Genomic DNA, 14,087 nt, shown 5'->3' on the forward strand with positions numbered 1-14,087 from the left:
TGAAAATTCAGTTCCTAAATAGCAAACATGGGTTTCCATTAAGTTACTAGGAGTTCAGTCCAACTTGAAGACTTTATTTTATGGGAAGATTAACAGCCTTTGGTAACATAATGAAAGTTCACATTTTTACAACACTGAATGTTCAGTGAGAATGAGAAAATAACTTTTCTGTTGCTAATATTGCAGGTAAAAATAGCCAGTAAGTGAACCTAATGTTTAAGGCTTCCAAAAATGATTCAGAAGTGCATTGCAACTTTTATGAGTACAGCACCTCTTTGCTAGTTCTTAAAGCAGTCATATTGGGGGAGGGGGGATACATCAGTCACCTAATGCAATTCTTAAAGTCACATCCAGGAAATCGATTTATTTTCAATTCTAACAGAGAACTGGAGGATGCAGGTTTCTCTTTAAACTTTATTTAATAAATTTATATGACTGCCCATCTCATATGCATGGCAGCTAACAAAACAAGGTAAAACACCCAAAATTTTAAAACAACATCAATGGCATAAATTAATTTTAAATTAATTATTTTTCCATAAGGGTTTGTGTTTTATAAAATAAAATATTTTAATACTTGAATTCTCTGGAGATACCTAATTAGCCTGAGATATTATAATTGGATTCATATCAGTGTAGATTGAATTTTAAAAGCTAGAGTTTTTTAAAAACTCTAGAGGGATTATTTCAAAAAGTATCTGTTACTGCATCTGTTTATGGGGTTATTTTGTGCCAAAAAATAATAGAAATTGGTGAAAAACTGAAAAGAATAGCCAGATAAAATAGTCAGTTGAACTTCTGATTAAATGTCACTTTCCATCATACTATACAATCATAGCTGTACAGGTTTTTAGAAGCACTATTCATTATCTAGGCTGCAATACTTGTGAATTAAATTCTGTGCAAATGCTAGTACTTAGAGTCTCTCACTCATGTGCAAGAAGTGGGAAATATTGTTGGGGTAAGATTTGACGCGGTGGCGCTGCGGGTTAAACCGCTGAGCTGTCGATCGGAAGGTCGGCGGTTCGAAACCGCGCAGCGGGGTGAGCTCCCGTTGCTCGTCCCAGCTTCTGCACACCAAGCAGTTCGAAAACATGCAAATGTGAGTAGATTAATTGGTACCGCTTCGGCGGGAAGGTAACGGCGTTCCATGAGTCATACTGGCCACATGACCCGGAAGTGTCCTATGGACAACGCCGGCTCCAAGGCTTTGAAACGGAGATGAGCACCGCCCCCTAGAGTCGGACACGACTGGACTTTACGTCAAGGGAAACCTTTACCTTTACTAAGATTTGACTCCCCCTCGTGGCAGTACATTTCATTGCAGGATGCTCATTTTTAGCTAGAGGTTAGTCTGCATGAGTGATTTGAGAAAAATAACCTATCTTTAGAATATATGAAAATCTTTAAAAAAAGCTAGCAATGTATGCTGAATAAAACATTTGGCAAGACTATTACTTAACCAGTTAGGAAAGATGAACTGGAAAATTGAAAGTGATGCTTAATACTATTTAAATAACCTTTGGATTTACCATCTTTACTTTTTTGTTAAGTATAGTGGAGTCTTTGTCTTCCATACATTTAAACTGATATAGGCAGTCTTTGTTTCCATAAGCTGTTGTAACAAAAAGTCTCCTCTGATAAATATGTTCCTACCACAGTTACTCAAGTTTGGAGGATTGTTGCTTTCATTACATGTGGGTATATCTTCACATGTATTAAATAAAAGAAAGCAGTAAAAACAGTTGAAATGATTAAGTAATGGAGTTAACTTTCAACAGGAATATAGGACCATGAAAGAAGAATGGTCTATTATTTTGAGGCAATGTTCTGTTTATTGGCAATATCACAGGGAAATGATAGGGAGAAACTACTGAAAACATGCTTTCAGCTTATTTGGTCTTTGCTGTTGGCAATTACTTGTTTATATGTAATGCCAAACAGAAGTTTAATGTTATGAACATGAATCCTGATTTCCTCTTTCTGGGGCAGCAGCAACAGAGGATAACAGAAGTATGTACTTCCACTTTTTTGTGGTTCAGGTGAAATTATAAGCTTCCATTTTTAACCAGTAAAAATAAATGCTTTTGATTTCATTGTAGCTGTATCTGAACAGGAGATGTGAAGGGAAAGCACACACTTCCCCGAGACTCCAAGCCAGTGTCAATTCCTTTGAGTGTTAATCTTTGTCTTAAGTGTATACCTTCAGATCTATTAAATGTAGACCTATATTTTTTAAATCCCAAGATATATACAGCTTGAATTTGAAGCTGAAGCACCTATCTTTTCTTTCCTCAAGGACATAGGCAGGATGATGAAACGCCTTCAATCTGGGGACCTGTGGAGCTGGTGGCTGTCATTGCAGGACCAGTCTTTCTTGTGTTCATCATTATGATTATACTAGTTTTTGTCTTTCATCACCATCCACGTGTATATCACAATCGTCAGCGGTTGGACATGGAGGATCCATCTTGTGAGATGTGTCTATCCAAGGACAAGACCCTGCAAGATCTAGTCTATGATTTGTCTACTTCTGGCTCTGGCTCAGGTATAATGTCTGTTTTATACAAAGATGTGTGATGATGATCTAAATTTTAATATATAGGAATAAAGCAGGATTTAAATGGTAATCTGTACTGTTGTGCAACTTCCACCTAAATTGCTGCCCAGTGTTTTATCTGTACTGGAGGTTGCTGCAGAGTGCTTGCCACAAACTGTAGCTGCAAGGTATTAAAAGCTAAAATTATACACTTCAGAAATAAGTTAACTCATTTTGCAGCAAATTGTTCACGCTTCCTTTAAATAAGACAGAGCTATAGGTAACTATATTTGAAGTCAAGGAGATACAGTGCTCTACAGTACTGATTCTTTTAAGATGAGTGTTAAGGATATTAACAATCAAGATGAAATACTAGTAATTATAACAAGGCTACGTGAGTAATAATTAGTAATGATAATACTGGGAGAAGAATAATGAAAAGGAGAAATGATTAAGCTATACTGATAATTTAACAAGATCTCAATGGATCTGTTCCATAAAACAGCCACAGCTGCTGAAAAACAGTTCTTTGAAGTATTTTGGAAAACTTATGGGCATTTGTGAACAAGACATCTTTTGCCTAGTACATAACTAGTACATAATCTAGTATTGAAAAATAGCATCTGCCTATTTTTGGTCTTTCCTGTATTGACTCAGCACATTTCCCACCCTAGGTCTGCCCATTTGCAGAATACAGTCATTAGCATAATTGAATATTGAATGCAGCTCCTGAAAAAATGTGAATATTGAATGAAGCTGCATTCAATATTCACATAATTGTGAATATTGAATACAGCTCTGGAATACAGCATGCTACCATGGCCTTAGTTCTTTTAAGAATACAAAATGTTTGCTCTCATCAAATTTCTAGGCCACCCACCTCCAAAACAGCTTTGGATGGCTTCACAAGAGTAAAAATACCAGAAATTATATGTAAAACAAAGGCATAATATAACAGCACAGCAATCATCTGAGGGAACATCAACACCCCCCCACCCAAACTAAGTGATCCATCCAAAACATCCAAACCCAAGGTCTGGAGGAAAAGACAGGTTTTTAGAAACTACTCAAAGGTGGGCAAGGTTGGAGCCACATCTGGCAGGGTTCTGTTTCAAAGGGCAGTGCAACAACAGAAGGCCCATTTCCTATGTCCCACATAAATGACATTGTTTAATTGATGGGACCTGTCAGAGTGAACAGAACAGATGGTGGTCACTCGGATAGCTAGGCCATATGCCATGTAGGGCTTTATAATAATAATAAATAGGGATCTTGAATTGCACTGAGAACCCAATAAGCAACGCCAGTGCAACTCACATAACAGGGATGATGTAATGGGCATAACAAGGCTTGCTTATCATTGCTCATGGTGCCACATTCTGGACGAGCAGTACCTTCCAGGTGGTTACCTGTCCATCTGACAGGTAACCAAGGCATGAGTGACTGGGGGTGGGGGCTCTCAATCCAGTAATAGGCTGAACTGGCACACAAGTTGAACCTGTGCAAAGGGCTTCCTGATCACAGCTGCCACTTGTTCCTCAAGCAGATGCTGAGAGTCTTAAGGAAACTCCCAGATTGTGCACAAGTCCTGAACGGAGCAGTGTAACCACAGGCAGCATCAAGGATGGAAAGTCCCCAGAACTGGGAGACCAAGTGCCATAACCACTTGGTCTTGCCAGAGCCTGTCTTTTCCATTCAGACCCAAACAGCATTTTGACAACAATGCTTCATTGGCCAGAGGTTGAGATGTACAACTGAGTATCATTAGCATATTGATACCTGACCTCAAATCAATGGATGATCTCCCCCAATGGCCTCATGCTGATGTTAAACAAGAGGTACAAGTGTGTCAAGCCGTGGGACACCTTGAAAATCAGGCATCCTGCAAATTGGACTCAGCTTCTCCTCTCCTACCAGCACCACTTGAATTGGCTGCAGAGAGAGAAGAACCACCATAACATTATGCCTTCACTCTCTATCACCAATCCAGAAAGACATCATGGTCAATGGTGTGAAAACTGCTGAGAGACTGGAGAGGGAGAATGGTAGCAAGCCCTCCAATCCCAGCTCTGCCATAGGTCATCAACAAGCATAAACAATGCTGTCAACTGAAATGTATCTAGATAATTTGTTTCATTCAGGATTCTCTGAACTGCAATTTGACCACCTTTTCAACAAACTTATCCAGAAAGGGAAGGTTGGAGATTGGATGACCTCTTGAGGAAGAGGTGAACCACCTGTTCTTTCAAAGAGGTCAACACCGTTGCATGAACCCAACTTCATATCACATCCCAGCAGCCTTCACAAGCAAGGAAGGATGAAGGTCTAACAAACAGGTGGCTATCATCCCTTAAACATAGACCAGACCAGGAAACCAAAGTTATGAATGCTAATACTACTTTTATTACAAGGTTACAATAACAGAATCTTATCTGAATGCACCTTCCCCTCTCCTTCCCTTTATCTTCAGAGAATTAAGGAGCGTCACGTCTGAAATGCTTTCTCAAATTACATTTCTGCCTTGGATTCAATTTTTTTTTTACCTGACCGCTGTCTTGGTTGCGGCTTTTCCTCCTGTTCCTCAAGGTTACTCTTACGTCCCATTATATCAGCTGGGTTAACAATCCTGGGAATCCTGTCCATTTCCTCAGGAGTTACAGGAACAAGCTCCTACCAGATAACCACATCAGACTGCCTCCGTTGCCTCAGCTGGACCTGCCCTGTCAGAGTCTGAGTGAATCCAAGTGATTATCCATTAGATGTCTACAATATTCTTCACAGAGGCCTGATAGATAGAACAGGGATGAACCTCAGAACCAATAAAAATGGATCACTGGAAAAGGATCACTGATTGACTGTCAGCAGACATGATAAGGGCAGAGAAATAATTGTTTCTATATCCACAATGTAATCCCTAATGTGGACTGTTACACATGCTTGGTCATGTTCACTCTTCATTTTCTTCCAACAGCATTCTAGGCATCTCTTCTGACATTTTATTCCCCAAAGTTCCTCAGAAAACCAACCTACCTACCCACCCACCCCAAATCGACATACAACAGAGAGGCCACACGAGTGATCAATATTCCAAGCAGCCACTAAGTCCTCAGCTGAACAACCCATCAGATCCCCAAACAAAACTGCAGCTGTCCTCTGAAACCCCTCCAGGTCCATTAGGGCAGTTGAGGTGGACTGATCTAATACATCATACCTCTGTAATAAACAAGAGGTAGTCACGGTGGTCTGGCCATGACAGATGGTAATGTTCTCCACCTTAAGATCAGATCATAGCTGCCGTGAGACAAAAAAACAAATCTAATGTGTGACGTTTAGTATATGTTGGGCAGTTCCATGGTTGCCATGGCAACCATGAACTGAGCAAATCAGATCCAGTGCTATCCAAAGGCAGGTTAAAATCCCCAAGAACAATCAACCTTAAGGATTCAACTGCTAACTCAGCAACAGCATCTAGCAGCTCAGGCAAGGATGCCACTATCCAGCAGGGAGGCTAATATACCAGCAGTAGGGTTGCTTCAGGGCCATTGCCCGAATTGTTCCTGGAACCTTGGCCGGAGCCCCCCAGACAAAGTGGGGGGTGTTAGTTCAGCTTGGTGGGCGTGGACACCGACGGTGCAACGGGCCTGGGGGGTGGCGATGTGACCCGGGTAGCCCCTGGATAATTGGACCGGGTGGGTATCCAGTGGTCTGTAGAAGAACTGGCCCGTGGGCGCGAATTTTAAGATCTGAGAATTTAGGATTTAACTCTGGCCACCACCATCCCATCCTTTTAGTCATCATTAGCTTTGCAAAGGTTCCTCCAAGGTGAATGGGGTATTCCCTCCCAGGTGTGAGAGGCATGAGAGGGAGTACAGGTTACTGATTGAGAATGAATTGTATGGAAGCACTCATCTCCTGAGTGAGAGGCAGGGGTGAGGAATTTTGGCTGGTGTACCCCCTCCTGACTAGTAAGAGAAGCCGAGGGAGAGCACAGTGAATGAGTGGGTGGGCGATGGTGAGGCCCTGACAACGCCGAGAGCATGAGCTGGTGTGCTCAAAGGGCCCGTCATCACACTGTGACCAATTGAGCGTGTGAGGGAGTGAGTGAATGAGTGCTTGAATGGAGGAATCTCTATTTTCAACCAGGGGTCTTTGGAGTCCAGGATTGGGGGCTAATGGACTGCAAGACTCTGGGGATTGTAGGGCGGGACAGAGGATCAAGGTGGTGACAGGTCAGGGATGTTATGACGGGAGCCGGAAGGCAGGCCATCAATGGGGAAGATGCCCCCGGTGTTTATTAGCAGTGGCGTGTTCCGGCCCTCCTTGCTCAGACCCAGATCCTGGTCAACAGACCTGTGGAGGCCCTGATCTCCAGCTGCTGCTTTGTAGCACCAGGTCAGTTCACAACAAGCCCCCCCTCATTTGCAGTTTGATCGTGGAGGAGAGGGCTGACCTGGTGTGTATTACTGAAACCTGGCCCGGAAGGAGGTGTTCCTCTTTGAGAGATGTGCCCGGCCGCGTTTCAAGTATGGTACCAGCCAAGACCTCAGGGCAGGGGAGGAGGGGTGGCTTTTGTCATCTGGGAATCTCTTGTGGCTTTAGGGGCCATGCTCCACAAGTGACCAGGTGTGAGACTCTGTTTTTCAAGTTGGGTTCTTGGGAACAGTTGGGTGGTGTCCCTGCCGCGTAGCAACCTCCCTGCCTGAGCTGCTGGAGGCCATCTCAGGGTTGGCAGTGGAGTTCCCCAGGCTTATGGTTCTGGGGGACTTCAATCTGCCACCCCTGGGGTGGGCCTCAGAGGTGGCTCAGGAGTTCAGGGCTACCATGGCAGCTATGGACCTGACTCAGATTATTCAAGACCCAACTCAGGACAGTGGCCTCACCCCAGACTTAGTTTTCTTGTTGGAGCAGTGGCAATGTGATCTGAGAGGAGAAGTACATCTTTCCCCTTTGTCATGGTCAGATCACACCCTGGTGAGCCTGAGATTAATGTGCTTCCATAGAACTACTCCATCTACAGTATGTTAGCTGAACATGTAGATACCTTAAAATCAGATTTATCCTCCTTGGCTGTGCCTTTTATTGCAGTTGTAGCTCTACTTTTTCAGGGAACCTAGTGTTCAGAATATCTTGGTAATTATCACAGTAATTGTATAGGATTATTCCTTGACCTTGGATCATAATTGCCCTCTTTTGCGGATGTGAATTTGTGGCTAGGGCAAGTCCTTAATATGGCTAGATTAGGTTTTGAGTTGTTTATTTCTCAAGCTTCCCCACCCAAGCCAGCTCCTCCAGGATACTCAAATAACACATGAGTTTGACCCCATGCCACCATAGCTTCCTTTTGTGTGAGATCCTCTTCAGTATTTGTTACTTTATTACTGTATGCTTCTGTTTACTTAATGTAAGTACAGAATTGAGCATTGGCACCTAGCCACAGCAGTCAAAGCTCTTTATGTCCAAAGGAGTTCTAGTTCTGACCACATATTTCCATGGTTTAACTATTCTGCTTCTGTTAAGACCAATCCCCAATAAGATGTTTTTTGGGATAGAATGTCACATTGGTATCTGATACAATTCAGAATGTGTATTTGTTATTTATTTATTATTTAAATTTATATATTCGAAAGGTGATAAGATCAAGGTGATTTTACTGTTCTCGTAGTTCTATTCTGCTTTGTCTCTGTTTTCATCCTTCATTCTTTGCTTTCAGGCTTGCCGCTGTTTGTCCAGCGCACTGTGGCTCGAACAATAGTCCTCCAGGAAATCATTGGCAAAGGTCGCTTTGGGGAAGTGTGGCGTGGCCGATGGCGTGGCGGTGATGTCGCTGTGAAAATTTTCTCATCGCGGGAAGAGCGATCTTGGTTTAGAGAAGCTGAAATATATCAAACCGTCATGTTGCGCCACGAGAACATTCTGGGATTTATTGCTGCAGACAACAAAGGTATCTTGCTGCTTTGATGCTCCAGTAAAAAAATAAATGCTTCAGTTGCCTTTGAAGCCTAACACTGATGTATGATGGGTTCACACATTGGACTAAGCTATATCGTTTCCTTTTTTTAATGTGTGATTTAGCATGTACTACAAAAGGGATCACCTTGAAATCAAGGCTGCTGTTTGTCCCTTAGCATGATCTGCTGATGTGCTTTGAGGTTTGTGGCTTCTTAGTTTATTGCAGGTTTGCCTCACCCATACTTCTGACCAATCCACAGAGCATGGCAAAACAGCTTTAAAATTAAATAAATAAAGTAATCTAAAAACCCCAGCGGTTACTTTGCTTGTTCATAGGCCTGATTCTGGTTTGTTTACAGCAGTGTTTAAAACCATGTCTTGATACGATTTGTGAATTCAGTTATGGTGCATGACTGATACAGCTACAGCTATTATATTGTACGTTGCTTTGAATTAAAAGCCAATCAGTAGTCTGCATGATAATTTAGCCATGACGATCAAGCTTGTGGTACCTGTTGGCTGTGTTAATACAATACCCTAAAATGTTCTTGAATATTTTGCATGCTAGGAAACGAAGTTCTGGCAGATATTTGGGGAGGGGAAGCTTGGACAGAAATAAAACTTTACACTGACTCAGGAAGTGGGGATATAAACATTGCCTTTATTTCTAATTTCTTCAGTGTCAGTTAGGATCTAAGAGCAAGAGGGAATACATATTGACAGCAGGAAGAGGAGGCTGAGGAAACTTGGAAAGCTGGAGTATCGTCAAAAAGCCAGGGTGGTATTGAATTGGGAGCTCTACCTTACATTAAGGTTTTCATACAGGAAAACAGCCGGGGTAGTTTTTTCTCATCACAATAAACTAAGACAACTTTGTATAATTAAAAAGTTGCCTCTTGTGGATTTCTTAAACAGTATAGGAATTACCTTATTACCCTAAACTGACATATTCAGGAATGTTAGCCCTTGGGTATTTGAACAAACTGAATTTCAGACATTGGTTTGAGCTAAACATCCATCACAGAGGAGGAGATCAACTCTGGACCTGCATCTGTCTCACTCAGAGACTCAGTAGAGCGCAAGAAATTGGAATAGTGAATAGCTAAAGCACCATTAGTCTCTCAGTCGACTCTCACCGTCACAGAGACAGCTTTGTTCTGGAAAAATATAGCCGCTATAATGGCTTGGACTGCAGGATGCAGCGAAAAGCAACTGGCGCTTTGTTTCACTTCCTCCTCTCACGTGAACTGCACTAGCAGTCTTTAGCCTCTAGTGAGCAGCTGTTGTGAGAAAAAAGAACTGCTCATGTTAACTTAATTGGGCTGTGTAATTCAAGGTATGACTCCGACAATTTCCAGTCTAGAACATTGCTTTCTGCCTTGGGGTGGCAACCAATGCATGAAGTTTAACTGGTTACTTTCACAAAAGTAATTTTGTATCAGATCTCCATTTAGAACTCTGGAAAGGAATATCTCTCAAAAGGTTTTAAAACTCTGGTTTCTAAACTTCACCAGCTTCGCGATTGTCTCTTATTGTCTCTTCCGTTCCTTTCTCTTGAGTGTCAGTGGGTGGCTTTTTGATGATGGCTTGATGCTACGTTAACTCTAAGGTGTGCTTCCTTTGCTCTGTTCATTACATTTCCATACCTGGAAACATACCCAGTAAAAAAACAGAAGCCAAAATTGAGAAACTGATCTGATCTGCAACTCATGCAAATTTGTTAAGTTTGGCAGGAAACTCGCAATGTCTGCTCTGGTTAGCAGCTATTAAAAATGTTCACTCTGTGATGAGTCCAAGACTGGACAATATTAAAATAACTTGGCAGTCTAATTACATGCAAGCGTATGCTGTGAGGTTTAGTTAACATCTGTAAAAGTATCCAGAAAAGCACTTTATTCTTGAAGCTTGGAGAGTTCCAAAATAATCTAGTGCTGTATGAAATGGCAACGTTCTTGCACTCCATGAGTTCTTACTGCCTTCTAATGGATCAAAGACTGACAAACCCAGGAACCAGTTTTTATATTCCCATCCCCATAGTATTGTTATTTTCTGCTTTTAAGATAAAACTATCTTAAAAGGCTATCTTGCTGCCTTTTATAGACACAAAGGCAGTCTGCAGTCACTATTATCATTACAGGCCATCCTTCCCTTTGTGTGGAGAGAAGTATGTGGGCACAGATTAGTTAGCTGCATTGTACAGTGGCAAGCCTGAAAGCAAAAAATGGGTACAGGCTATTCCAGATAATTTCTGTTTTCACAGCATTTTCATTGCCCTCATTATCAGAGGTCATGTTAGCAATACCTCTGATCCCATTTTCTGGGGTAGAGGGTGAGGAGGGGGAATCATTGCCAGGTCCAAGCTCTATCATAACATTTTATTTATGACTATTGGAAGGACTAAACTGGGAAAGGAAAATGAATCTACAGTACAGACATTTGTTAGTATCAATCCCACAGTAAAGAGCGGTACAAATAAAAATATAACATCTTTCTGAAATATGCTAAACAGCAGCAAGCAGTAATTAATCTGCTGTTCTTCAGTGACTTCTCAGGAAAAACCATTGTTATCCTTCTTGTTTCAGTGCACTCTTTACTTTTTTTTGTATTGCCAACAGATAATGGCACTTGGACACAATTATGGTTGGTCTCTGATTACCATGAGCATGGCTCTCTGTTTGATTACCTCAACCGATATACTGTAACTATTGAAGGGATGATTAAATTGGCTCTGTCTGCTGCCAGTGGTTTGGCACATCTGCATATGGAAATTGTGGGGACCCAAGGTAAGGAACAGGTTGGCTACAGATGTAAATTTGATAACGAATGGTTAGAAAATTAGAGAAATAAGCTTCTGTTATTATTGATAGACATGAGCTGAAAAAGAGTTAATTCTTATGATATAAAGAGATTCATTGAGTCTAACAAAGGCAACAATAACAACATATTAAACTTGTATGCTGCCCAATTCTCGACTCTGGTTGACTCACAATAATCAAAGAAATTACAGTAAAATTGATAAAAGATAAAAGACGGCAAGCATGACAAACTAAATGGAATGAAGTAAGGGGTCTCACTCCCCCTCACCAAAGACCTGGGTGAAGAGCCAGGTCTTCAAGGCTCTTCCAAACAATAGCAGAGTGGGGGCCATCTGGATCTCAGGGGAATCCCATTCCAGAGAGTATATATTGCTATAGAGAAGATGTGCTTCCAGAGTCCTAATAGATGATACTGTTTAATCAAAGGAATCTGGAGCATGCCACGCCTGCAGGGTCAAATCAGTCTATAGGCTAACACACAGAAGATTGAGAAATAAGATATTGTTTACTTAACAGGAACATAGGCTTGGAATACATGGGGCTAAAGTTCCCAGTGAATAAACTGATGTTAAGCATAGTTTCTCTTATTTAAAATAATGAGGAATTGTACTTGAAGGTAATCAGGCTTGATGTGCTCAGGAAGGACGTAAATGAGAATAGACAATCCCAGTTCTTCATCCTATCTTTTAAATGGTGATCTAACAGATAGAAAAGGCATATATGAACTGTCCTACTATCTTAATCTAGGAAGAGCTGGCAGTAGAGGACCTATTCACCTAGCTGCCCAGAGTCACTAGTTTGAGGTGGGTGACAATATAAATTAAATAAATGAATAAATAAAAATTCAATTTACATTGTCCAGTCAGTTGGATAAAAGATCTTGCTTTTTTCCTTCAGGATAATTTACACTCTCTAGAACTTGATTGTCATAGCTTAGCCAAGATTTTTACATTGCACGCTTTTTTGCTTTATACTTGGCCAAACTGTATAAACAGAATTTTCTCTCATACTTTGTTAGGAAAACCTGGGATTGCACACCGGGACTTGAAATCCAAAAATATATTAGTGAAGAAGAATGGAACTTGTGCCATTGCAGACCTGGGTCTAGCTGTCCGCCATGACTCTGTTACTGATACAATTGACATTGCCCCTAACCAGAGAGTTGGAACAAAACGGCAAGTAATTATGTATCAGCTGATTGGGTTGGGTAGATGAAGATACAACTGGTAGTTGTTTAAAATGTTTCCTTTCTCTGTAGCCTTTTGGCTGCATCATTTTTAGAATTGTATTCTCTTAGCCATTAGCTATTAACACTAATTAGTTTCTTCTACACACATCATTAGGATTGGGTATTTGTGAATCAATTACAGCACTAAATTACTTCTGAAATTTGAAGAGTTTCAAAGTAAAGTACTTTACAGAATAATATTTTTTTTTAACAAAATTACCGATAATTAACATTTCTATAAACATAAGCAGTTCAATAAATAGTAAATTGTTGAAGGGCAATAATCTGACTTTAATGGTAGCTGAACAAATAATATATTAGACAACTGCCTTTTATCTATATGAACTATATACTTAAAATTTGCATTGTGCTTTCTTCTCCCAAAATGATTTCCAAATGAATTATTTGGGCTAACCCTTAATATCCTTAGTATAAAGTCTTGTGCATTTTATTTCAACAAGTTTTTTCAGCAGCAGTTTTGTAGATCTAAATTCAGTCACTCACAGCAGTATTACAGAGCAATTTTTGCTTGATTTTGTTGGTAAACATGCTGTTAATAGAAAGGGAAATAATATAAAACATTCTAAAATATTTTAGGCTTTCCTCAAAGGTTTTGTTGAATGAGCTTTTGCTCCTACTCACAATAGTAGACAACAGATGCATGATTTTATGGATATGTGGCATATGCGAAGCATGTGTGTCTCAGATAGATGCAGCTAATCTGATTGTTCTTTTGCTACAGTTACATGGCCCCTGAGGTTCTTGATGAAACAATAAACATGAAGCATTTTGACTCATTTAAGTGTGCGGATATCTATGCCCTTGGCCTTGTTTACTGGGAAATTGCTCGTAGGTGCAACTCAGGAGGTAATAGCTTTCTTTTTTTTCTCTAATAAAAATTAAGAGTTTCCTGTTGGCTTCAGATGTTGCATCCAGCACTGTCATCCAAGTGCCTAGAAATATTAAAACTTGGGACTAGTAGAAACTTAATGCTATTATGGGAAGAGTGGGAAAATTCAGTCTATTTTGATATGGAAGGAAATCAATATGATTCTGCTGATTCAGAATCTGACTTTCTTTCCATTGGTTCAGCCCTGTAGTCAGACTTTCCTTTAATGGGTTTGAATTATTGTCATTGATTCTGACAGCAAAGCTACAGGATTAACATTAAAAAAAAAATCTTGCTCTTTTGGATATACTAATTAACAGAAATGTTATGTCATGAAGTATTACTATAAACATCCCTCCTTAATCTGCATGACTGCAGAATGTACTCCAGAGTAAGGTAAAAATGTTACTATATTTTTATTGATCAATTGTGGGGATTATAGTTTTTTTTTCTTCTTTGTCATGAACTGAAAAAAATGGATTATTTATTAGATGGAAGTAAGTAGGGAACAGAAAATAGGACATAGGTCATACTTGCAGCCTATGCTTAGTAAAAGTACTATTTAAAACCTGCCCAAATAAATGGAAAAGAGGAAAGACAAGAGATGAGTAAAAAACAGAAATTTTCCAGGGTCAGAGTTTTCCATTTCAGGAAGGTCTGCTAAAA

At 40.4% G+C, this 14,087-nt stretch overlaps 1 protein-coding gene across 1 annotated transcript in view; it reads left to right on the forward strand.

The window, feature by feature from the left end:
* The window catches only part of ACVR1B (activin A receptor type 1B), a 44,952-nt gene that overhangs the window by 22,135 nt on the left and 8,730 nt on the right, over positions 1-14,087 (forward strand). The window contains exons 3-7 of the mRNA XM_063293638.1: positions 2,300-2,548; positions 8,250-8,480; positions 11,104-11,271; positions 12,323-12,479; positions 13,275-13,399. Coding sequence (XP_063149708.1) covers positions 2,300-2,548; positions 8,250-8,480; positions 11,104-11,271; positions 12,323-12,479; positions 13,275-13,399 — 930 coding nt within the window. The remainder of the gene's footprint in view (positions 1-2,299; positions 2,549-8,249; positions 8,481-11,103; positions 11,272-12,322; positions 12,480-13,274; positions 13,400-14,087) is intronic.

This window comes from Candoia aspera, chromosome 2 (assembly GCF_035149785.1).
Source record: "Candoia aspera isolate rCanAsp1 chromosome 2, rCanAsp1.hap2, whole genome shotgun sequence".
In the NCBI taxonomy this organism is placed as follows: domain Eukaryota; kingdom Metazoa; phylum Chordata; class Lepidosauria; order Squamata; family Boidae; genus Candoia; species Candoia aspera.